Source organism: Dryobates pubescens, chromosome 6 (assembly GCF_014839835.1).
Source record: "Dryobates pubescens isolate bDryPub1 chromosome 6, bDryPub1.pri, whole genome shotgun sequence".
Classification (NCBI taxonomy): Eukaryota; Metazoa; Chordata; class Aves; order Piciformes; family Picidae; genus Dryobates; species Dryobates pubescens.
In genome coordinates, this window is record NC_071617.1 from 33269149 (window position 1) to 33294010 (window position 24862).

At 39.7% G+C, this 24862-nt stretch overlaps 1 protein-coding gene across 1 annotated transcript in view; it reads left to right on the forward strand.

Moving 5' to 3' along the window:
* MTR (5-methyltetrahydrofolate-homocysteine methyltransferase) overlaps positions 1 to 24862 on the forward strand; it is a 50234-nt gene that overhangs the window by 14421 nt on the left and 10951 nt on the right. Inside the window, exons 9-25 of the mRNA XM_054162287.1 lie at positions 3333 to 3433; positions 4166 to 4227; positions 5063 to 5130; positions 6168 to 6244; positions 7349 to 7461; positions 8639 to 8779; positions 9404 to 9589; positions 10224 to 10403; positions 11368 to 11484; positions 11581 to 11721; positions 16740 to 16829; positions 17450 to 17602; positions 18440 to 18547; positions 21525 to 21625; positions 22345 to 22412; positions 23235 to 23355; positions 24608 to 24689. Coding sequence (XP_054018262.1) covers positions 3333 to 3433; positions 4166 to 4227; positions 5063 to 5130; positions 6168 to 6244; positions 7349 to 7461; positions 8639 to 8779; positions 9404 to 9589; positions 10224 to 10403; positions 11368 to 11484; positions 11581 to 11721; positions 16740 to 16829; positions 17450 to 17602; positions 18440 to 18547; positions 21525 to 21625; positions 22345 to 22412; positions 23235 to 23355; positions 24608 to 24689 — 1909 coding nt within the window. The remainder of the gene's footprint in view (positions 1 to 3332; positions 3434 to 4165; positions 4228 to 5062; positions 5131 to 6167; positions 6245 to 7348; positions 7462 to 8638; positions 8780 to 9403; positions 9590 to 10223; positions 10404 to 11367; positions 11485 to 11580; positions 11722 to 16739; positions 16830 to 17449; positions 17603 to 18439; positions 18548 to 21524; positions 21626 to 22344; positions 22413 to 23234; positions 23356 to 24607; positions 24690 to 24862) is intronic.

Below are 24862 nucleotides of genomic sequence, written 5' to 3' on the forward strand. Positions count from 1 at the left end.
AAACATTCTAACATAAACCATTTAATCTGTAATTAGCAGTGCATGCCATGCACGTTGTGGTGAGCCATTGCTTATTTTTACAACAAAATTCAAGCTAAATCAGGCAATCTGTCATCTTGGTGGTACAAAAGCAGAGGACTGCATTCACAGTTTTCCTGACTGCCCTTGAGGCTCCACTTTCCCAGACCAGACGGTGCTCCAGAAGTGACATATGGAGCCTCTTGGAACAGGGTAGTAGTTGATGACTTCTCTCAGCATCACAGCCTAGTGATCCGTATTTGGCACAAGTCTGTCTAAGATAATCTTGCTTATAACTCTCTTTCCTCTGAAGAGGAGAGAAGGGCACTGGAGCAGAAATCAAGAATTTATTAAACCATATTTCATGAAAGATGTCTTATGGTTCTGAATGCTCGGGGCTTGTTTCTCATCTGTGCAGAGGCTACTATACTGCACTGTGGCAGAAGGGTTTTCGTTGTGGAGCAGATTACATTTAATGTTGTTTCTGCTGCCAAATTGGTACAAAGTGGCTGACTTCAGGGTTGTGAAAGAGCTATTAAGTAGCAGTTTCCTAGGGAGCATGTTTTATGTGTTTCCATGTTTCTATTTGGTTTTGTATGTCCCGTTCAGAGTGATGGGTTGCCCTTAAGTCGGTTCAGCATGAATCTCTCCCCTAAAAAGTTTGTGCTCTGTGTCCTGCTGATTGTAGCTGAGAAACTCCTAACTGTGTGCTTGTAAGTGCAGAAAGAAGTGTGGCAGGCTGCTTGCTATGAAAGATGCTCAGATATGACATGAATGCCCTTCATGTTATTTTGTATCCTGCCATTGTTTCTACTGTGGTAGCATTAAGAAGACATATGCCGAGTTTAGGGCTCTAACATGGTGTTTTTTCTGCTCCCAAGGGCACTCTGCAGCCTCAGCTTTCACAAGAACTGATGTGTGATTGTTGTGAAGAAATGAGCAAGGGGGAGAGGTCGTGTTTAAAATGAGAATGTGACACTAGGGTAGCAGAGATAGCGTACCAGCAATTTGATTCAAGGCTTCTGGCTACTTGCCACAGAGGCTGCTTTTTGTTTCTGAATGAGTCTGCATTTCTGTGCTTTGTTTGACATGACAGTTTTGAAACAGGGAATGCTTGGATCCTGTCATGCTCATAGATATATTTCATAGAGTCGTAGAACTATAGAATGGTATGGGTTGGAAGGAACTCTAAATATCATCTAGTTCCAACCCTACTTCCATGGGATGCCTTCCGCTGGAGCAGGTTGCCCAAAGACCTTGAGGACTTCCTGGACTTCCTTGCCTGGCCTTGAGGACTTCCAGGAAGGCAGCATCTGCAGCTTCTTCAGGCAACCTATTCCAGTGCTTCACCAGTCTCACAGTAAAGAACTTCTTCCTAATCTCTAATCTAAATCTACCCCTTTCAGTTTGAAACTATTACCTCTTGTCCTATCACTATGCTCTCTAACAACCCTTTTAGTGGGTAATCATGCCAACAATCTGGATCACCAGTACCCAGTAAGTCAAGGCAGAATTTCAAGAAGTACTTGGTTTGTTTGGTATGCAGGCTGCTTTTACAGTATCTTATTGGTAAGGGAAGGTAAAGAGAGTGGCCAGGTCAGTTTGTACTGAGAAGTGAATACAGGTGGATATTATATGTGGAAAGGAAAGATGAAACTGCCCAATGTAGGGAAGAGCTTAAAAAGGTATGGGGAGTGTGAGGTGGAAGCTTGTAAATTGAATGACTTACAGTAGGAAATACATTATATTCATCTGCATTTGACAAGGACAGTCTCATTTACCATTCTTACCTTGCCCTGCTTAGAAAATCCTGTGGGATGAGCCCCAACTTTGAAATAAAATTCCAGAACTTCATTGCTATGATTGCATATTCTCTGTGCATATTGTTTGTATCTAGGGGATTGTATGAAGGAACTAACTGTAGGTAAACACTGGGTAAGGTAGTAAAAATAAAAGGGTTTTGCTGTTTAAACAGAATGGCTGATATGAGACATTAGAAAAAGCATTTTAAAGGTAAAACTGTCTGTTTGAAAAAAAGCTTGCATGTATGACCACCCTTCTACCAGCAAAAACACACCTAAGCTGTTGGAAGAAGTTTGTATATCATTTGGTCTTCTTACGTGACTGTGTAATCTTGAAGGCCACAGTTTTGGATGTTGCTGGGCGTGCTGCAGATCTCAAGGATTTGTCATTCTGTTCAAGTGAAATTGGCTGCAAGTATTTACTGCTATTACTTATGCAGTTACCAGGCCATGCCTACTCCTTGGAAACAAGCAAAAAGTCAAACCCCATTTTGTGCTCCTAGTCCTGTGCAGGGCTTTATTACTTTTGATTTCTGCGAGACTAACCGGGCATGTGTGCACTTTATTAACTTCCCTCTGAGGCAGCGCCGGTGATTCAGTTGTGAGATGTGGTTGTTATCCATCGCTATTTCAGTGAGCTACCTTCCATCTTGTCTGAGACTGTATTTCCAGAAAAGGTGAAAGCTGCTTCTAGCAGCACTGTGAGCACCTTTTGAGTTTCACAATGCTCCTAAGATGGTTTCTAGAATGGTGAAGAGAGATCAGAAAATTTATATATGAGATGTCTTACAAACTTTCCAAAAGAGAAATTCCCCTTTTTAATATCAGTGTAGACCTTTTGAGTGCAGGCCACATTTGTGTATCTGTCATTGAACGATAGAAAACATGGTCATACCTCACATACTGACAAAATTGCTTGAGAAGCTTATTCATATAAAAATAATTCTGCTCTAGTGCTGTCTTGGTTACTAAGATATAGCAGGTTCAGTTGCCCAAGCTTAGTGCTGCCATGAGGCATCTTGGAGGAGACACTTGGTTTCTTCCAAGGTTGACATAATTTATGTACCATTTGAAAATGGTTAATGGCTTGATGCATGTCTTGCTTTTTCCAACCTTTTCTTATAGTTCTTGTAGCGCAAGGCTCCTTTCCTGTCTGTTGTTCTCATTCCACTTGTTCTCTCTCTTATCTAGAATATCCAAAGCTGTCACGTTGCTGCAGTTGCTGTCAAAATGCTGCCACTTCCCTCCTGGATTTTGAAATGAAATCTTGATTTACTATTCTCTGTTCAATTCAGTCCAGCCCCCTTCCTCCTTGCATTTTTCTTGCACCCAAGAGTTCTCTTTTTGCACAGTTTTGCTGTGTTGATGATGATGATTAAACAAATTGGAGATCAGGTTGGTTTTGTTGTAGATGATGGCGGGTATTAGCGGTTACCAGCGCTAACATATGTCTGGTTTGTCTGTAAAAGGTGTTTTTTACCTCAAAATAACTTCTGAAAACTTCTTTTTCAGTATCGGCTTAAATTGTGCTTTAGGGGCAGTTGAGATGCGGCCATTCATTGAAACAATTGGCAAGTGTACCACAGCCTACATCATCTGTTACCCCAACGCAGGTGTGTGGGTGAACGTCTCCCTCTGCTTATAGGTAGATGAAATGTAACTAAACCATCGCAGCCCATTAGCAGTAGTAGAGTTGAAATACCTTAAAAAGCGGTGGGGTTTTTTTTTTGTTTGTTTTTTCCTGTTAGAAAAAGATTATTTTAAACTGCTGAAAGTGATTGTTGTTGTTGTTGTGTGACAGCACACAATGCTTGTTAGCCTAATTAATATTCTATTGATTAATGATTGCAAAGGTGACAAAGTGTACAAGTGTAGCTACTTTACATATGTCTTTTATTGTGGGAAAAGGGTTGTTCTCAGATAGCTGTAGAAGACTATAGGGAAGATTTGCCTTTGCTCGAGTTAGAGAAAGCTATGTTTTGTCTCTGACTCTCCAAGTAATGCAAACACCTTGTAACTGAAGGAGAGAAGCTGGGCAGAATTTGGTTGGATATGTTAAAATATTGTTTTATTATTTTGACCTATTGTATGCCTTAATTACATGTATGCCAGTAGAAAATGACCAATTGAGATGTGACACATGTGCCTTCTGATAGACTTTGCTGTATAACATAATAAATGTCTTTGCCTGCTTACATCAGGTCCTGAAAGCATTGGTCAAGGCAAATCTGACATCTGTCAAACATCTATAAAACATCTATACTTTTACATTTTATGGAATTTAGTTCTGTTCTTGTGGGCTATAAACAAATTGTAATACTAGAAAAAAAAAATTGTGTTTCAAGGTCTTCCCAATACTTTTGGTGGTTATGATGAAACTCCAGAAGTGACTGCCAAGCATATAAAGGTATGAAGTATTCATTGTGTGTCATGTCTGACATATTAGTAGACTAGAATTCTTTGTTTGTGTTTTATGCACAGTTACAGTGGTGTATTGATTTGTTTTTCATTAGGTGGTTCCATTTGTTATTTGGATTGTTTATAAGCAATTTGCTGAATGATACTGATTTGAGATACCAAGTTAGGGAAAAACTAGGAAACTTTGCACATCTTCATTATCTTCAGGTTTTCCTGCTTGATCTGTGGATGTTACTCATTTGCACTTCTGGGTTCATACCTTTACATTCTAGAATTATTAAAAAAGCTTAGTGGCTTTTATGAACTTAACAGAATTTTACAGATTTATGTGTACAGGAATCACCTATAATGGTAGTGTTCTAGTGGAGGCTGTCCTTCAACATGCCACTTGATTTATGCAAGACAGAGAAGTATGTGGCTAGATGTGCAGTTTGTCAGTGAGAATGCAGTAGCTGATGCATGTTAATTCCTTCTTATAATACAGTATGACTTTTCTTTGATACTCACCCAAGTTTTCATCTGGGACTTCAGTATAAAGTAGGCCAGTTTAAAATGTAATTTCCTAAAAAGTAGGTGTTGAAATTGCTGGTTAGCCTTGGGAGTCCACATCTCGAGACAAATCCATGAGGGAAGACATAGTAAAATAGTACTGATTGTTTTTTTTCCTTGTGATCCTCCTGATTGCTTAGCATATAGAGGAAAAAAAACCCCGAAAATAGCCTAAAGATATCGTCTGTTTGGTTTTGTTTGTTGTTTGGTTGTTTTTTTCCCATCTATATGTATATCTTTATTAAAACAAAATTCTTTTTCCCTTACTTGTGCAGAGTTTTGCTTTGGATGGTTTGGTCAACATAGTTGGAGGTTGCTGCGGTACTACACCAGCACATATCAGGTACCTCATGAGCTACAACTTTAGGTGCACTGGGAAGTAGATTAAGCGCTGCTTCTGTGGTGTAATACTCCGTAGCGTGTCTTGGAGTTTCCTGAAAAGGTGGATCACATGAATACCAGTGGCAGTGAATGCCAAGTGCAATATGTGGAGTAGAAATAACCTGGCTTTCATCAGCATGTGTAATGTGAAATGAGAATGGGTAAAGGCATGGTTCAAACCAGGGTTATATCTTTGCTGTTTTGTTATCTCAAATTGTTTTGGAATGATTCCTCCCTTTATACCACTGGATATAATAGACTTCCCATTTCTGCTACTGTAGCCATACATTCTTATTTCTGGTGCTCCTTGCCAAAAAGTGAAACCTCAGGTTTCCTTTGTTGACAGAAGAAAGGAAGGAGTGAGGGTGTTGGGGGGGAAATGTTGGAAAATATTTAGGAGTGGTGCTGGTGCTAGTCCTGGCCAGTTAGAAGGAGCATTTGATCTTTCTCACTGAAAGCAGGTCAGTGGAAAAATCTGTTTTTCATCTGGGCTTGGAAGAGAAGGAGCCCTTGTGGTCTATTTACAGACTGGGAAGTGGTGGTATGTGAACATGTAGATGACACAGTGCTTTGCTCCTGATTGGGGCAAGGAGAAAATGAACACCATGAGTCATTCCAGCATCTGAGAAACATATCTCAGCACTGAACAATATTTGTCACTTTTATTCTTGCTGCAGTCATCAGCAGTTGCTCCACTCAGCAAATGATGACTAAGGTAAGAGCCAATGTGGTTGAGGAATATTTCTGATACCCAGCAAGTATCCCATTGGCGTAATATCTCACATTCTGTATTTGCTTTGTACGTTCCCTACAAAGAGCTAGGATAATCTTCTGGGAGGATATTTTTGCTTTGGCTACAGAAAAACTAGATAATTAGTCTTGTCAGCTACAGGGCTAAATTTGAGATGTAGGTCTATGTCTAGTGTATTGTGTTTGAGTCTTTTCTGGAATAGTTTAATTTCAATAAAACAACTTTGCTCTCTACTTCCTGTAACTCAGGAAAATTGCTGAAGCTGTGAAATTTTGTAAGCCTCGTGTTCCACCCTCTCACTCTCAAGGATACATGCTGCTGTCAGGTAAAACAGTGTAACAGTTTGAACTTTATAAAGGAACATTGCATGAGTTATAAATTTATTTGCAGTTTTCTGCTGATCAGAATGGCACTATGAGTTTCTTATTATACCTAAATCCAGCAAGGTTATGGATGTGTAACCAAACCTAAATCTTACTGTCTTGACCAAAGTATTAATAAAGCATTTTACTGCAGTCTTCTATAATACAGCCATGGCAGCATATTTTATCCTGCAGTCTTAGGCATTTTCTAATGGTGAGTGTCTTTACCTTCACTTTGCAACAGGAGAGATGTCTCTGTCAAGCACAGAGAGATCAGGTAATTTGACTGTTGATGGCAGAGCAGGGATGAGGTCCTAGTTCACCTGCTGTGAGAGAGGTCTCTTGTGTTGCCTCAGATACAGTCCAGTTATACTGGGACAGTGTTCCAGCAATATATCCAGGTCTAGAATGTCTTTTTCCTTTAGCAAAGTCTAGATCTGTGTGTTCCTCAAGCAGGCCTTCTTTTAAGACTTTGAGCCATCTATCCAAATAAAATAGTACCTTCTTTTGGGTCTGATATTGTAATCTCAAAGTCAAATGACTTTAGCATAAATTCAATAAATCATGGTTGGCCTGTGTTTTCATGCATTTGCTTAGTCTGTTCTGTAAAGTTCATTTGCCTCTCGGTAGTTTAATACGTGAGGGTTCCTCTTAGCTTGTTTCCCTGAATGTGGGTATATGGTTAGGAGCTGTCTGTCTTTGTTGGTCAATTCAGTGGGCTTCTCTGGTGGTGGCAGAGTCATGAGATGCTGTGGTAGCTGAGAGAAGGCATGTCTGTGCATACACATAGATGCCTGAAGAATTGTAGCATCATTTCATTTTTTGTAGGTCAGGTAAATTATTGACTGTCATTGAGCAAGGCCAGAAACCTTTGTCATGTATGTTGGAATTGGTTTCATCGCATTCTTTGCTAGTTGCTCACTAGATGTGCTGAGAAATTGCTCATCTTAAAGAGAAAGGTACCTCTTCCCACAGTTTAAGAAAGGGATTATGTCTGTCTTAAACAGTTTTGTTTGTTTTTTTTTTCTCTCTGCTTTTACAAATATGTTAAAAAATATCTTTTTAAGGTCTGGAGCCATTCAGGATCGGCCCATACACCAACTTTGTTAATATTGGCGAACGCTGCAATGTTGCAGGCTCACGGAAGTTTGCTAAGCTCATCATGGCAGGCAACTATGAAGTAAATATTTTAACAGTAGTCTTTATAACTGATGCTCTGATTTTTCATCAATCCACTGCACTGTTATTAGTTTGTTGGTGGTTTCTTTTTAAACAAGTGTTACAGGAAACGTAATTTTTCATTTTGCATTAAGTTACAGAGCTGATGATAGTTAAGAAAATGTCCTGGTCTGTGCTGTATCTAGTCATGATTTTACAGAGGAGAGAGGAGGGAATGTAATCCCTCATTTCCCTCCCTTCTCCAATCCTGGTTAGTGTTATGGTTGCATCTGATCTTTATATATTTGATCACTGGCTCCAACATGCTACATGGGAGTTGCTACAGAAAAGGGTGCTTAGAAGGTAACTGCTTTCTTCAAACAGCTGCAAGGAAGAAATGAAAAGGCTGGAAGGCTCATTCTTCTGTAAATTCTTACTGTAATGTTCAAAGAAATAGTAGAGTGATACTTCTTGAGAGCTGAGACTCTGTCCCAGAGAATCAGCTGCTGTTATAGTTGATGCAAATAAATGTGCCTTTGTTGTTTTAGAAAGTCTGACTCTTAACCTCTTAGAAGTCATGAAGCAAGTTAGGCCTGTTAAATAATGAGATCTTTAAGCACAGGTTGTTAGGGACTGTGTGCAGCTCAGTCTGCAGATTGACAAAAAAGAGAAAGCAAATAGACTTGGGTGTTCAGATAATTATGTGGGATGGATAGAAAGCTTTAGTATTTCCTTCGTAGCACTTGGTGATTATTCTACACCTGGGGGGGGGAAAAAGGTCAAACACCCTGCAAAAATTAAGTACTCGGTGTTATTAAACAGCAGAGCTTATGTTACAAGACCCTTATGTCATACCATCACAAAGACTGTTTTCCTGTGACCTTGTGCTGTCAGAAGTCCTTGTACCAGGCAAATCTTTAAATCATTCAATTAAATGTAAGACCAACTGTCTAAAATCAATGATGCTACCTGCACGTTAGGTCTCTGGTGTCATATTTTTGTAAACAGATTAATTATCAGTTGTGCCATGCTAACAACTATTTTACGATGTTGTATATCTCTGATCATTTTCTTATGGGATGTCTGATAAATTTTAAATTTTTTGTCTGAATGCTTATTTTGAAGTGAAATGTCATCCTGAGAATGGCTAGGCTTTCTTCTACTGAATGGTGTTTTGTTTTTTTTGCTTTCTTCTTTAGGAAGCCTTGAGTGTAGCCAAACTGCAAGTTGAAATGGGGGCCCAGATTCTTGACATCAATATGGATGATGGGATGCTGGATGGCCCTGCTGCAATGACCAGATTTTGTAACTTGATTTCTTCAGAACCTGATATTGCAAAGGTTGTTATTGAGTCACTCCACTTTTTATCGAGTTGGGAAATTTTCAGAAAATTCTGGTACTGATTTATTAAGTAACCAGTTTAGGTGCTTAATAAGCAGATGTAGGTGTTCCTCAAGAGGAAAAGGTGCTGTAATAGGTAAGGCATTTGCGGGAAGCAGAGGTTTTATCATCTGCCTTATTTCAGCTAAATATATGCCAGTTATTTTCATTGGCTAGAAAAGATGATTGCAGGTTCCCTTTGCAGCAGTTATGAGCGGTAACCTGTATATTGGCAGTGCATAATGTTGTTAGTTTCCATGAACTTAAAATTGCTATGGGCATAGGATGGGTATTGCAATGTGCACTGTCTAAAAATGAGTAATTGAAAACCACCAGACAATACAGGAAGAAGTATAGGTCTCCATATGATAGGTGATGGACATGCCATAGAAGCTCTTGAATTAAATTTGCTCTGAATTTTGCATTTAAAGCAAAGTGAATCTACAAATACCATATGGAAACTTTCTGTTCATAAATATTGATTCATATTTGTGCATTTTTGTGTCCAAATGGGTGAACAGCACGTGGAACTCTAATTCGGGGCTTGTATGTATTCCCTTGCCTGACTCTTCTGTTATTTACAGGTGCCATTATGCATCGACTCCTCAAATTTTTCAGTGATTGAAGCGGGTTTGAAATGTTGCCAGGGGAAATGCATTGTTAATAGCATCAGTCTGAAGGAGGGTGAGGAGGACTTTCTGGAGAAAGCAAGGAAAATTAAATTGTATGGAGCAGCTGTGGTTGTCATGGCTTTTGATGAAACAGGGCAGGTAAGTATTGCTTTAAAGGAGAGGTATTTTTTTTCTGGAGTGTGACCCTTTTTACTCTTGTGCCAAAGTTGTTTCATTGACATGGATGACTCAAAGAGGTCTGTATAATCTTAGCACTGGTTTCAGCTCTGATGTGTAAGTATTTCTTATACTGCTTACATTTGAGGAATCCAAGTACTACTGTAAGCATAGCTCTGCTAGCACAAGAGTGTGTTTCTTGCTATTCAGCCATGCAGAACTCTTCCTTCCTAGAGGGTTTTTCTAGTTCAGGAACTTAGTTTTGCATGAGAGTGGAATCTTTCTAATCAGTTTAATTATGTCAAAACCCACTTACTAAACTTTGCATAGGATGATGAAATGTTGGGGAACAAAACATGTAGCTCTTTGTCCAGTGATGTAGTCACTCCATCATGTAAAGTCATTAGATTGGTCAGGCAGGACTTGACCTTGGTAAACCCATCCTCCCTGTCCTCCACATGTCTTGGTACAGCTTCTAGGATGGTTTGTTCCATGATCTTCCAAGTCATGGGAAGCGAGACACTCTTGAATCACAGCAACCATAAGTGATTTCTGGGGAGTTGATTTTTTTTGTGTTGTCTGTAAGTTTCATGTCAGAATTCTTTCTCTTCACTAGGCAACAGAAACAGAAACCAAGATTGCAATCTGTTCCAGAGCGTATCACCTCCTTGTGGAAAAAGTGCAGTTCAATCCAAATGATATAATATTTGATCCGAATATTTTGACCATAGGAACTGGAATGGAAGAACATAACCTGTATGCCATTAATTTTATCAATGCTACCAAAACCATTAAAGTGAGTTGTAATTTTATTTTAAAGTATTTTGCTGAGACTATTTAAAACCCAAACTACCACAAAACAGATAAACACTCCCCACCCCCAAACAACACCACCACCACACTGCTGCAAAATACACATTTTAAATCAGCAAGGGGAACTGTCTGTGAAGTGCAGCCATTCCCCCAAACAGCTGTATTTTCAATAGAACTTCAGTAGTTCATAAATTTATTTCGGTACATTATCTCTACTGTAAATATACATTAGAGACAACAGTCATATTCATGTTCTAGCTAAAAGGACCTTTTTGAAGGTCCTTTTTAAGCTGCCTTTTTCAATTACTGAAACTTCTGTTACTGTGAAAGGGAGGGGGTTTTTATGTAGCTAAAATGTTTGCAAGGAAGTACAGCAGTGAAGTGCATCATCTGAATAAAGCCGAGGAAGCTGCACTGTTGGTTTTTTCCCCAAGGTGACTTGATTGGTCTGGAAATGCTCTGTCAGTATAAGTCTGGGTTTTGAACACACCACAGGCTATTTTGTCACCATGGGGATTCTGGAAGGCAGGCTGCGCCCTTCAGGTTAGCTGCTCAGCTACAGCCTGATCCTGAGATATGCAAGCAGGTGGGTTGGCTCCTCCTATTTCCAGAAGAGCTGGGGATGGAAGAGCCACAAATGGGTCTGCGTGGGGGATAATGTGGAATGCTACTGTGGGAGGAGTGATAGTAGCACCTATGACTATGGAACTCATAATAGCTGCTTACAGATCATTATGTCTTTTTTCCCCCTTGTGTGTTTTTTTACAGAGATTTGATTTGCTTTTTATGAATTTAAGTAGCTAGAAGGGTCTGGAACAGGGAAGAGAGAGAGAGTGCGTAGCCAATGCTCTATAGCCCAGCTGCCAAGTGTTTTATGGATGAAATGCTTTGTTTAGGTTTCCTTTTTGGAAAACAGTTTTCTAAAACTCTATGTCCAATTCCTGTAGGAGACACTGCCAGGAGCCAGGATAAGTGGAGGACTTTCCAATCTGTCTTTCTCCTTTCGAGGAATGGATGCCATTCGAGAAGCAATGCATGGGGTGTTCCTTTACCATGCAATTAAGGTATGATGTACTTTGGGCTTCCATATGTTGGCACTTGGCAGATGTGTCTTGTTTGGAGGACTCTCTGATTTTTTTAATTTTTTTTTTTTTCCCCAGCATGGCATGGACATGGGAATTGTGAATGCTGGGAGTCTGCCAGTGTATGATGATATCCACAAGGAATTGCTACAGCTGTGTGAGAATCTAATCTGGAACAAAGATCCTGATGCGACAGAGAAACTTTTACATTATGCTCAGGTAACTTTTAAGCTCTGAACAGTATTTAGCTTAGCACCTGGTCTTTAACACCTCCCTGCTGATGACGGGTAGAACAACCTATAAACCACATCTAGCAATCTAACACTGGGTGCTAGAAGTTACTAATGCTACTACAAATGGTTCACTTGGTAATACAGAAAAAAATGTGAATTCTGCAACAGACTGAGCCTCTCTGAATTCATAGATGCCTTGGAAAATCTTGCAAAGAACAAGATTCTTCAGGAGACCAAGCTGTATAGGCATTCTTTTTAAAAAAAGACAACCCCCAAACCGATAAGAAGCAACCCAACCAAATTCCCTCTCCAAACAAACAAGAAACCAAAACACCCTCACAAACAGACCGACTAAATACACACCACAAAATTCCAAAACAACCAAACTAAAAAAACCCCCAAACCTCAGAAAAGGCCAACCCACTACCAAAGGAAGTCTTTGTGCTGAAGCTTAAATGACAAGTGCAGTGTGTGAGACAGTAAACCCTTCTCTTCGGTAATAATGGTTTAATTCGAGTGTGTGTATGTAAAAATAGTTGCTTGTGGTTCGTGGCTGTGCCAGTGTAGGTAACTGATGCCAAAAGTGAGGATCAGCTATTTAGTGGTTTTCAGATGGTGATAAAAGCCAAAGATTACACATCTTAAATTTTCCAGATCATCAGCTATAAGATGATTAGTATCTTTCTGAGTTAAGTAGTTCTTAGTTTTTAGTGTGTAAGTAGGTTTGCATGCATGTTTTGTAGCTCCTGTAGAGACCAGTGAGGTCCCAGATGACTGGAAACTGGCCAGTGTGGTCCCCATCCACAAGAAGGGTCAGATGGAGGAACCTGGAAACTCCAGGCCAGTCAGCCTGACCTCAGTGCCAGGGAAAGTGATGGAGCAGATTATCCTGGCGGCAATAACTGCGCACCTGAAGGACGGCCAAGGGCTCAGGTCCAGCCAACATGGATTTAGGAAGGGCAGGTCCTGCCTCACCAACCTGATCTCCTTCTATGATCAGGTGACCCGCCTGGTGGACGTGGGGAGGCCTGTGGATGTAGTCTACCTGGACTTCAGCAAGGCCTTTGACACCATCCCCCACAGCAAACTGCTGGCTAAGCTGTCAGCTCGTGGTTTGGACCGCAACATTCTGTGCTGGGTTAGGAACTGGCTGGAGGGCTGAGCCCAGAGAGTGGTGGTGAATGGTGCCACATCCAGCTGGCGGCCAGTCACCAGTGGTGTGCCCCAGGGATCAGTGCTGGGCCCCATCCTCTTTACTATCTTCATTGATGATCTGGATGAGGGGATTGAGACAGTCACCAGCAGATTTGCAGATGACACCAAGTTAGGAGCAGATGTTGGTTAGTTAGAGTGTTGAAGGGCTCTGCAGAGGGACCTCGACCGACTGGACAGATGGGTGGAGTCCAATGTGATGGCATTCAACAAATCCAAGTGCTGGGTGCCGCACTTTGGCCATGGCAACCCCATGCAGAGCTACAGGCTGGGGTCAGAGTGGCTGGAGAGCTGCCAAACAGAGAGGGACCTGGGGGTGCTGATTGACAGCCACCTAAACATGAGCCAGCAGTGTGCCCAGGTGGCCAAGAAGGCCAATGGCATCCTGGTCTGCATTAGGAATAGTGTGGCCAGCAGGGGTTGATCTCTTCTCCCAGGCACCCAGCACCAGAACAAGAGGACACAGTCTCAAGCTGCACCAGGGGAAGTTTAGGCTCGAGGTGAGGAGAAAGTTCTTCACGGAGAGAGTCGTTCGTCATTGGAATGGGCTGCCCAGGGAGGTGGTGGAGTCACTATCCCTGGAGGTGTTCAAGAGGGGATTGGATGTGGCACTTGGTGCCATGGTTTAGTCATGAGGTCTTGGGTGACAGGTTGGACTTGATGATCTTTGAGGTCTCTTCCAACCTTAGTGATACTGTAATTACTTCTGCACACAGCTTCATTTGGTTTGTAGTTTACACTGTGGTGGTGTGTTTTCAGGAGTAATGGCAAAGTGTTGAAAACTGATACAGGAGGACTCTCCCTATCCCTTATACATAGGCTGTTTTAGATGATGCTCTTAGTGCCTAAGCAATTCATCTGGGAGTGATCTTGTCTATAAAAGCAGAGTTTTGCCATTAGGGTATTCAGTGTTGCATAAAGAGGAAGGAAAAAAAGAATGGGAATTGGGAATTGCTTAAGCCGTGTTTCTGCAGAAGGTAGAACGTGAATTTAAATGGGGCATGAAAAGAAGAAATGGAAGTGGGTGGTGACTCCTTCTGGGTCTAAAAGTTTGGGCAGTCATTGTTGGTATCTCTACTCTTATTCATTGTGGTGGTTTTACTGTGGGATTAAATCATCTCCCACTTGCAAAAAATACACTCTTTATTCAATACATCTTTAAAAGCTCTGTTAAAATTTAAGAGAAGATACTACAACTTTTAGGTTTTCACTGGAAGTAATCATCCTGATTTGAGTTTCATCTTGCTTCTGGAAAAGTGTGAGTCCAAATAGACACTTATTGCCAATGAGAAGGATTATTACATAAAGTTCTGGAATTTGAGGCATATTTCAAAATACTTATTCTGACCTTCCACTAGTGTAGTGGAATTGAATGGCTCTGAGTTCTTTCATCTAAAGGTGTTGGCTTTTTAAACGCAAAAAATGTATTCTTTAGCCTGTAAGTGCATATGTTCTTTTTATTTCAAATTACTGCAGTTTATTTTGCACAACAAACAGCAGAATATTCAGTCCCATTTCAATTTCCACACCCCTAAGAGAGCACCACTGAAGTTTCTTCCTTGCCAGTTGCTTCAGTGCTAGGCCAGTGGGGGAAAAATGAGGAATGTAATACTTGCAGATTTAAGAGATCAGTCTTCATTTGAACTTTGAGGTAAAAAAAACCCACCGGCCTACAACATTTTCCATAAAGTGTATAGCTGCACAGGTTCTCAAAATGAAACTTTATCCCATTAAAGGCAAAGGGAGTTCTTCCAGAGGCAGGTATTTTCATCTTCTGCATGCACTATAATCACCTTATTTTTAAAGATCACAGGCTCATCGAATGGTTTTGATCAGAAAGGATCTTAAAGATCATCTAGTTCCTGCTATGGCCAGGGACACCACCTACTAGAGCAGGTTGCTCAAGGCCCAGTCCAATCTGACTTTTAACAATTTCAGGCTTGGAGCCTTCACAACTTCTCTGGGCAACCTGTTCCAGTGCCCCCACCACCCTTGTGAGGAAAAATTTCCTTTTGATGTCTAATCTAAAGCAAATGTATTCCAGTCTGAAGCCATTACCACTCACCCTATCACTACATGCCTTTGTAAAAAGTCCCTTTCCAGTTCTTCTGTAACCCTCTTCATGTATTGGAAGGCTGCTCTCCTGGAGCCTTCTCTTCTTCAGGCTGAACAACCCCAAGTCTTTCAGTCTGTCTTCATAAGACAGGAACTCCAGCCCTCTGATCATCTTTGTGGCCCTCCTCTGGACCCACCCTAACAGTTCCATGTCTTTCTTGTGTTGGGGGCTCTAGAGCTGGACACAATACTCCAGGTAGGATCTCAGCAAGAGTGGAGTATAGGGGGAAAATCTCCTTCCTCAGCCTTCTGGCCAGACTGCTATTGATACAGCCAAGGATACATTTGCGCTTACATTTCATGATCTTACCCTAAATACTTGCTTTCCTGTTGTTCTGCTAAGAAAAGGTAGCCTGAGTATGTATTTGGAGCGGAACAGTAGGCTTTTCAACTCAACTTTTCAGCAAAATTTTGTAAATGTGAAAATTGTTTCTGAAAGGGCAGCTGCAGAGCTCAGCCTAGCCAGCAACAGACACACCTATCAGAGTGAGAGTTCAACCCTCATCTCATGAATGATTCCCCCCTGCTTCCCTCCCCCCCCCCCCCCCAAAAAAAAAAAAATCATTTAAGAGGGAAAACTACCAGGGCCCCTATTTTACAAGGCACTGTACAGTCCCAAAGTGAGTGACAAATCCTCCCTAAAAGAACTTACAATCTAAAGGACTAGACAATATGAACAGGAAAGAAAAGAAAAAAAAAAAGGGGGTGAGGTAGCAATCAATAGGAAAGAAAGCAGCTTTAAATATCCAGTACCAGTATTTATGACTCATCCCTTGCATAACCATGGTGGGTTGTTGTTTAAGTAAGTTTTCTGTATGTATTATGGCACAGATGAGCTCTCTCTGAAGAATAATCTGGTAGCTCTGTCTATGTAGTAGTTCCTACTGTGATCTCTGCATGCCTACCCTACAGCTTCACGGGCTATTTAGGTTGGAATGGTTCCCTTGCTAACGTTGCTGGCCAGATATTGAGGAGCATTTGGTGTGCTCAGAAGTATAGGAGGTTCATAAGGACTGAAAGATACCAGATTATGGAGAATGACTGAGGAAAGAAATTACTTGCCCAAATTGTAGTGGTTAAAGTAATGGATAGAGTGCCCATTTAGGAGTCTCCCTGGGGTGGATGCTTACGAACTTTCTCGCATTTTGAAGCCCTTTTTGCCTTTCCATGTTTAGTCAAAGGGAGTGAGTGTGAGGCAAAGAGGATATATATGGGGGTTTGGGACAACCTCTGTGCTTGAGAAATGATAGTTCTGTAGGATAATGATTGAAAACACATCTGCGGTATAGAATTCTGTGAAGTATTCCATCAGAAACTGAATTAGTGCCAAATTAATGTGAATTTTAAAATGCAATGTAGAGTATGGGCCAGCAATCAAATGATGTTCCCAAAAGTAAAACCCTTAAGATTAGTCATTTTGTCAATTATTAAATTGCTCCTTCTTTCTTTCTTTATTCTGTTTTGTGGACATTGTCATTGAAGTATAAACTTTTCTGGATGTAGACCTCACTAAGCGTCTGTATGTCTGTAATACATCATGGATGTTTGCAATATGATTTGCATGTACTTTTTGAATAATCTAAATTATTTTATGGGTCAGTATGTGAAATTATCTTCATTTATCTAAAAGTAAAGTTTGCAGTTGTGCTACTTACACTTCCATTGGTGTCTTTTCAGAATCATGCCCAAGGAGGGAAAAAAGTTGTGCAGACTGATGAGTGGCGGCAAAGCTCTGTGGAGAAAAGGCTGGAATATGCTCTCATAAAGGTTAATCTCTGCAGAAAACTGTGCTATCCATCAGTTCAGAGACTTGATCTCAGCTCAGACTTCAAGGGAAACTTCTGGCTTAAAACATTTTCCAACTACTATTCTTTCAAAAGCTATTAATTAATACAGTTAATTAATAACGGAGGAATTTGTGGTGATTTCACCACAAATTTCACAAGTTGAAGTCTTTGACCTTTAATTTCTTTCTCTAGTATTGGTAGAAACATACTGGTTTTAATTTGTAGCATAACTGATTGTACTTTCTAGGGTTTGGTGGTTTGTTTGGGGTTTTTTGTCTTTCAACAGTGCTGCACTAAGTGGCACTTGTGTCAGAGGCAGACTATAAATGTTTGTTTTTCCTTATGACATGGTTAAGAAAAACACAGGAAACCTGCTAATGCTGGGGACTCTTGTTTTGGTTGTATGCCTAAGAACGAGAGTCTTTTGCTTCCTCAGAAAACCTATTTTAAATACACATTTGAGGTATTCTTAAAGACTAGCACTATTTGAACTGCACTCTTTGTGCTTTCATTGTGATTCTTCTGGAGGAGAGGACAACTAAGCAGAAGCTGTATTTCTTGCAAGTTCAAAAGCTTCTCTATAATTTTTTTTTTATCCAGGGTGTTGAGAAGTATGTCACTGCAGATACAGAAGAAGCAAGATTAAATCAGGAAAAATATCCTAGACCTTTAAACATAATTGAAGGGCCTTTAATGAATGGCATGAAAATCGTTGGTGATCTCTTTGGTGCTGGAAAGATGTTTCTGCCTCAGGTAATGAGAAAATTATTTCATATATTTTCCCATTTTACAAAATCTAATGTTTTAAAATATAACCAAAACATTCTATGCTGACTGGTTTGGGCTTTTTTTTGTTTTTTCAGATATAGCACATGAATTGTGAAAATCCAGTTGCTGCTGAGAAGCAGCAGTATTCTGTCTTTGGAACTTTATGTAGTTTTACATGTTTGATTTGTTTTTTCCTGTGTCTTTTTTTTCCTGTGTCTTTTTGGGACAAGGAGCAAGCGCGAAAAACCATTTGATTAAAAATCACAGCATTTAGCACCTTCCAAGTCTAGGCCTGATGTAGCTTTCAGTTCTGTTGTGAGTGGTCCAAGAGATTGCATTGAAAAGCAAGCATCATGTGTGGTCCAGTAGGACCAGCAGACTGCTGCCACAGAAAAGTCTGCAAAGCTGCAATCTGGTTTTGCGAATCACAGAAACATTCAGGTTGGGAAAGACCCTTGGGATCATCAAATCCAACTGACAACCCTACTCTACAAGGTTCATCTCTAAACCATATCCCCAAGCACCAAATGTAAACAACCTTCAAAAATGTCCAGGGTTGGTGACTCAACCACCTCCCTGGGCAGCGCATTCCAATGCTTGACCACTCTTTCTGTCACAGAATTTTTCCTAATGTCCAGTCTAAACCTACTGAGTCACAGCTCGAGGCCATTCCCTCTTGTTCTATCACTAATGACCTGTGAGAAGAGACCAGCACCAACCTGAAGTTTTGTTTGAATGGGTATAGAAGAAAACTAAGAGAAATCGTAGTCTATTCATATACCTAATTTTGAATGTTTATTTTGCCACCTTTTACTTATGCAGGTGATAAAGTCTGCTCGAGTTATGAAGAAAGCAGTTGGCCACCTTATTCCCTATATGGAAAAAGAAAGAGAGGAAAGGAGAGCACAGCAAGGCAGCACAGAGGAAGAGGCAAGACAGAGTCCTGTGTGCTATAACTTTTTCATGCCATGACAAAAATGTGAATTATTTTCTGCTAATGGCAATTATTCAGCTTTTATGAAGGAGAGTTGGTGCAGTCATATGGAAACGGACATAATTTGAAGTAGGATTGAAATTCATAAAGTGTAGATTTTGCAGAAGATGTTGTCACAAGTTTCCTGAAGGATACCATAAGCCTTTGTAGACCCTTGATACCAGTGTTACTTATTTATGTTTTTGTAGACATTTAATTAGTGTTATTTATTCACAGTACTTCTAACTTTATGCCAAATTTTGCCTTTTGCTTCTACAACTTCTGCCTTTGGTGAGCTCTGAAGCTAAGCTGCCTTTGGCGTGCTCAAAGACTTACCATATTTCTGTGTATTCAACTCTTCCCTTTCCTCTATCCCTGACCATTCTCTCAGCTAAATAAACCAAATTTCTTCATCTTTTTTCCTCATTAATTATGACTTCAAGACCTCTTGTTATGACAGAATAGAATGCTCACTGCATTTGTAGCCATGAGAAAGTTGCAGGGGATAAGTGTTTATGAAAACAAGAGTGTTTATGGACAGAATTGTCTTTGCATATGTGTAGTTTTCAGTAGTTTCTGAAGACTACTTTGTATGTAATAAATAGAATATATATAACTGAAAAAATTCAATGATTTTCAGCTCCTTGCGGGCCTTTCCTTTATGGCATTTTCTGTTTTGCAGCCAGTGGTTGGTGATGCCTGAGAACAGTTTTATCAGCTATCTTTGATGGACTTGAAAAATTCTTCCAAATTTTGTTAATGGACTATATGATAGGAGCCCTGGAAAATAAAAATACAGGATGTCCCTTGTTTCTCCATACTGACAAGATTCTGTTCAGTAGACAAGAGAGTTCAGATTGTGGTAGTTTCAGGCTATGCCTTTAAAATTTGTCACAGATCTTGGAACAGAAAATAGTAAAATGTAAATAAATCACTATTGGGTGTAAAAAGGAAAATAATAGTTCTAAACAATCCCATCAGAGAGTTACCTACCATAAGATTTAGTTTGCAAAACAATTTTGCTCTCTTCTCACCTCTTTGCTCTGGGAGATACTAACTTTGTGCTTCTGCTGGCTTCTGTTTGACCTTGGCTGCATTGTTTTGGCTAAGTTCTAACTTGCCTCTCTTGTTCCTTTTGTGTACAGGGGGGTAAGGGGAAGCAGGGAGGGAGACACTATTAGCAGCTCTCCTAATCTTTGGCCATGGGGGTCTTTGTGCTGTTCATTAATTGTAAATACCTGTAAATGTTGTAAATACTGTATATTTCATACATATTGCATTTCATTGTAGACTGTAGTTTTGCTTGTAAATATAGCTTTCATTTGCTTCTAACTGAGCTGGCCTGGCAAATTTAATGCTCTTTTAAATACTCATGTCTGCTGCTTCCTACTATATTTACAATGTGATAGGTGCTTACAGTTTTGGTTTAGTGTTTTTCTTGTTTTCTTGTCTGACTATCAAATTTAGGTTTGATGTACATTTACTTCAGTCATGTAGAAGCTTACATTGTCTTCATAAGTTCTCAGATATAAAGGCTATTACCACAAATCTGGTATATAATACACATTAAAAAGGAAGAAGAGCAGAATTTCTCTAAACCATGTATTTCCTTTGGTTACCCTTCTATGGATTTTGAATGGTTCGTAATTCTTCCTTTGTAGTTTTACACTGTATATTTCCATTTCCTGTGGATCTGTTGTGTGATTATCCAGAATAAGTGTAATGCATACAGCAAATAATTTAGAAGGAAAAATGACCCAATGATTGAACCTGATTAATCTTAATAGTAGGAGAACACCTAGTCTCTTTTCCCACGCTCTTTCTGGATGTGAAGTTGTCTTCTCTGCAGTATCTCGAGTAGATCTTTTCTGGCTGTTGTGAGTCACCTTTCTGTGTCATTTCTCCTCGTGCTGTTCCTTTTAATTTTAATTGAGATAACACTGTCAGTACTTGGCACCTTTTGGTGTGTTCTGATACTGTTTGCTTCCATGAGCATTGGATTAGGTTCTACTGTGAACTTACTGGCACTTAATTCTCTGGTTAAAAAGAAACAAAGTGGAATTTGACAGGTTCTTAAAAACACAGCAAACACTCTGAAGAGACTGTGAGAGATTCTGTGTGGCTGAGGAGAGCAGGAGGGGAAAAAAGTAGGGCTTCTTTCCTCCTGCTTCCTCTATATTCTGCTGGACAAGGGATGCGGTGCCTTCTTCTAAAAAACATGTTGTCACTGTCTAGAGAATTGGTGAGAGAATTAAAATCTGCTGCATCTATCTCCATAATCAGATGCTGACTTGAAGGAGAATGATTTGCAGACTGTGGTAGCTGATCCATCTGATGTTACCCAGGCTAGTGTAACCTGCAGGACAGTTTTAGTCACAGGGTGCCAGGAAATGCAAAGCATTGTTAAATTACATTTGAGGATAGAAAGTTGTAGCTGTGGATCTCTACCAAGACTAAAAAGAAGCAGCCTTTTGGATGTGTGCCCAGCACTTGAGGACCTCTTTGCTTAAGACAACTGAAATCTTAGTGTGCCCTATATAGAGTTTATTTTAAATGGTGTGTTCTCTGGTCCATGTTTGCTGCCCAGCACAGATTTTCCTTCTTCTTGTGCAAATCTAATTTATTTTTTCCCCTAGGATATCAATTGCTAGTTAAATCACTAGTAGTTAATTGGTATAATCATAGAATGCTTTGGGTTGGAAGGGACGTCTGGAGACCACCTGGTCCAACCCTCCTGCTAAAGGAAGTTCAGCTAGATCAGTCTAGCCTAGTAAATCATCCACATGATGAAGCATTGTTTCCAGGCTTTACAATTACTTGTACTACAATAGGACTCTTGGTCATAGATTAGGATTGCACTGTTGAAAGATCTGGGCAAAAACATACTGAGGCTTTCAAGTAAATTAACTCTTATGTTATTTGTTTGACTTACAGGATCCTTACCAAGGTACAATAGTGCTAGCAACTGTGAAAGGAGATGTGCATGACATCGGCAAGAACATCGTGGGAGTTGTTCTGGGCTGCAACAACTTCAGGTAGACAGTAGGTAGCTGGGAACTAGCTGATTAATATATTACGCTAACTGCAACTCTGGTGGTAAGAGGTGGGCATTTCTTGGGCACTGTCCTCTGTTGTAGTTGGGAATGCAGATCATGAGCTGTTACTAATGGGAAGGCAAGAGGGAGTATAGCTTCCTCCTTTAATTTTCTTTGTTTCCTAATAAATAGGCATAATGTCTGAAAAGGTCAGATATGACAGTTGCAGTAGCCAAGACTACGTGTGGATTGTGTGTGTTGGGAGAAAGGAAGTTTAAGATTTGATTGTACCTTGTATTTTGTATTTCAAGATGTTCATTAACTATGAGATTTTAAAAACTTGATGGGGTATGTTTTGTTGAATGAGAGATGAGATTGTCATCCTATTTCTGAGTTTGAAAAGATAGAGCTTTAAGAAAAGGCAGCTCTCTTGGGGTCTGTGTATGTGCATCAGAGTTGGCAACAGTGTTGTTGCACTTGAATTTTCTTATCTACTATATCATATGAAAGTCTGATATATTGAAAATTTTGCCAGACCTAGATGTATTTTCTATATTAAAATTCCTGACATAGGTCTTAAGAGAAATAGGCAAACAAAATTCTCAATTTTAACTGTAATTCTAGGTCAGTCATTTACAGTAAGAGCAGTGTGTTTGCCCTTTAGCAGAAATTTGACCTGTTTTTTGAACAATCTTGTGTCATATCACTTCTTTTCACAGAGTTATTGATTTAGGAGTCATGACTCCATGTGATAAGATATTGAGAGCTGCTATTGAGAACAAAGCAGGTATAGAGAGATTTAATCAGTACTCCTGAATTGTTTGATTTTTTTAAACCCCACTCACATTTTTTTAATGCTACTCTTGCATTCCTATGCTGTCTATGATTTGGTCAGATTGTCTTCAGATAAACTGAAACTTCTGCATTAGCAGTAGTAATTATTCAGTATTTGGCACATCTCTGAAACTTAGCCCAAGGAATTGAAACACTGTATCAGGACAACTCTAAGAGAGATGTAGTTGTTTTACAGTTGGAGACTTGGAAAGGTTAAATAACTTAGTGCTGGGTCTTAAATCATTAAGAATTTGGCTTTCAGCCTGCCAGATCAGTGAGTGTGAAATTGGGAATAAATTGTTCTAATAAATAATGGACTTTCTGAAACAAGTTACAGTTGCTTTGAAACAGTCCAGTGCATCTTGGAAAAGATGAATTGTCTGTAACATAGGTTGTGAAGTCTGAAAGCATTTGCTGTTTCTAAGAGCTGAGCTTATAATTATTTTGTCTTATTTCCATCCTCAGTGCTGAACTTCTGAGGTTTGAAGCTTGCTAATCACAAGCACTGTATATTTATTGCTGAAACTAGAGCAGTAGGTGTTCAGCTGTGAAGACTGAAAAATATCTTAAACTGTGGATTTGGAATCACTTTCATTCTTGGGAAGCTTTCACTTTCTAATTAGGTCAAACCCTATTTCTAGACTAGCAACTACCCAGCATTTTTATCTCCCTATTTTCTGAAGTACAAAAGAAACCTTTCTGTAGTAATTCCTGTGTTTTTCTAGAGTGGATTTGATGAACCTTTTTTGTATGTATGTTTGTAAATTTACAATAGATATAATTGGCCTGTCTGGTCTCATCACCCCTTCTTTGGATGAAATGATTTTTGTCGCCAAGGAAATGGAGAGATTGGCAATAAAGATTCCTTTGCTGATTGGAGGAGCAACTACTTCTAAGTAAGATGTCTCAGTTGGGAAGATGGATAATGTGTATAAAAATAGTGTTTAACAGGGAAAAAGAACAAGTGTAGCTGTTTCTCTCTACATTACCCTCAGGTAATTTCTTGTAACTAAAAGAAACACTGCTCCCAGGTTCATCAAAGCAGCACAAACTGTAGCAGAACCATTGTATTCTGTATTTTTTGCCTTAGCAAATCCCACCACAATTTTAGGGACAGTGAAGAGAGGGTCACCTGTATGCAAGGTTAGCTGTATCCTTTTGTCTTTCTACATAAATCTCTTCCTGTGGCTGTGATACTGTGAAAAATATGCAAAGTTGTTTTTGTTTCAGAAAAAGTGGGTAATGGTGTGGAAGATTGCTTCCTGGCCTCTAATTTGCAAAATTATATTTGAACTTACTCAAGAAAGAGAACTGTGCCTTGGGGTCGGGTCTTTGTTTGGTAACTGTTGGACTTGATGATATTAAAGGTCTTTTCCAACTGTAGTGATTCTGTGATTCCTGTACTTTATTGCATAGTCTGCCAAGACTCTGAGCAACAGGGGCAGTCAGCTGCATTTCACATGATAGTTTGGGACTTTAAACTTTAGTTTGATTAACAAATAGTACTGTAATACAGCAGTGATTCTTCATTATATGCTGAATTATTTCAATAAGGACTGGAATATGTGTAAGTGCTAAATAATTGGATGAATTGTGAATGTTTTACGTGAATTACTTGACTGACAAAGCTGGTGCAAGTTTGTAACAGTTACTGACCACTGGCAGAATTCCTTCATTAGGTGAGTAGTGGGGCTGTGCTTCCAGTTGTGAAGTAGAACATTGTGGAAATGGAATAACCATCACTGAAATATGTTAATGATACACTATAGACACAGAAACTACCATGTGGGAGGGAAAACATAAGATAAGCAAAAAAAGACTTCAAAAATGTTGTTAGTTCTTGGTAGAGACTTAATTTGGAGCATTCTCACTGAGATTTTCTGAAACTCAAACTAATGAGTTGCTGATTTTCAGTCAGCTGGTAAGACAGAGCATGAAGCAGTGTGATACTGTTTGAAGGGTTTATGTACCTCATAGTAAAATCCGTGTTTAATCATCCTTGCATAGCAGAAGGATGAATTGCTTTCTACTTTTGAAGCTGTAGTCTGTGCAATAAAGCAGGATTTATGTTACTGGGTATGTTGTCTGGGTTAGGGTTTTTTGTTGTTTCAGTTTTGAAATGCTCACTCTTTTTCTTTTTCATTGAAGAACACATACAGCTGTTAAAATTGCCCCACGATATAGTGCACCTGTAATTCACGTCCTGGATGCATCCAAGAGTGTTGTGGTTGTAAGTTCTAAATTACGGTTTCTCATCCATGCAAAAATGGCTCTCATTCTTTCCCTGAGGCTAGTGTTATGGCAGAAAATTGAAAAGGCATGACAGGGTTTCTGAACTACTGCTCTTTCAGTTATTTTTTGCTCCCACATGGTTATCTTATCTGCCTTTTGTTAATTATTGTC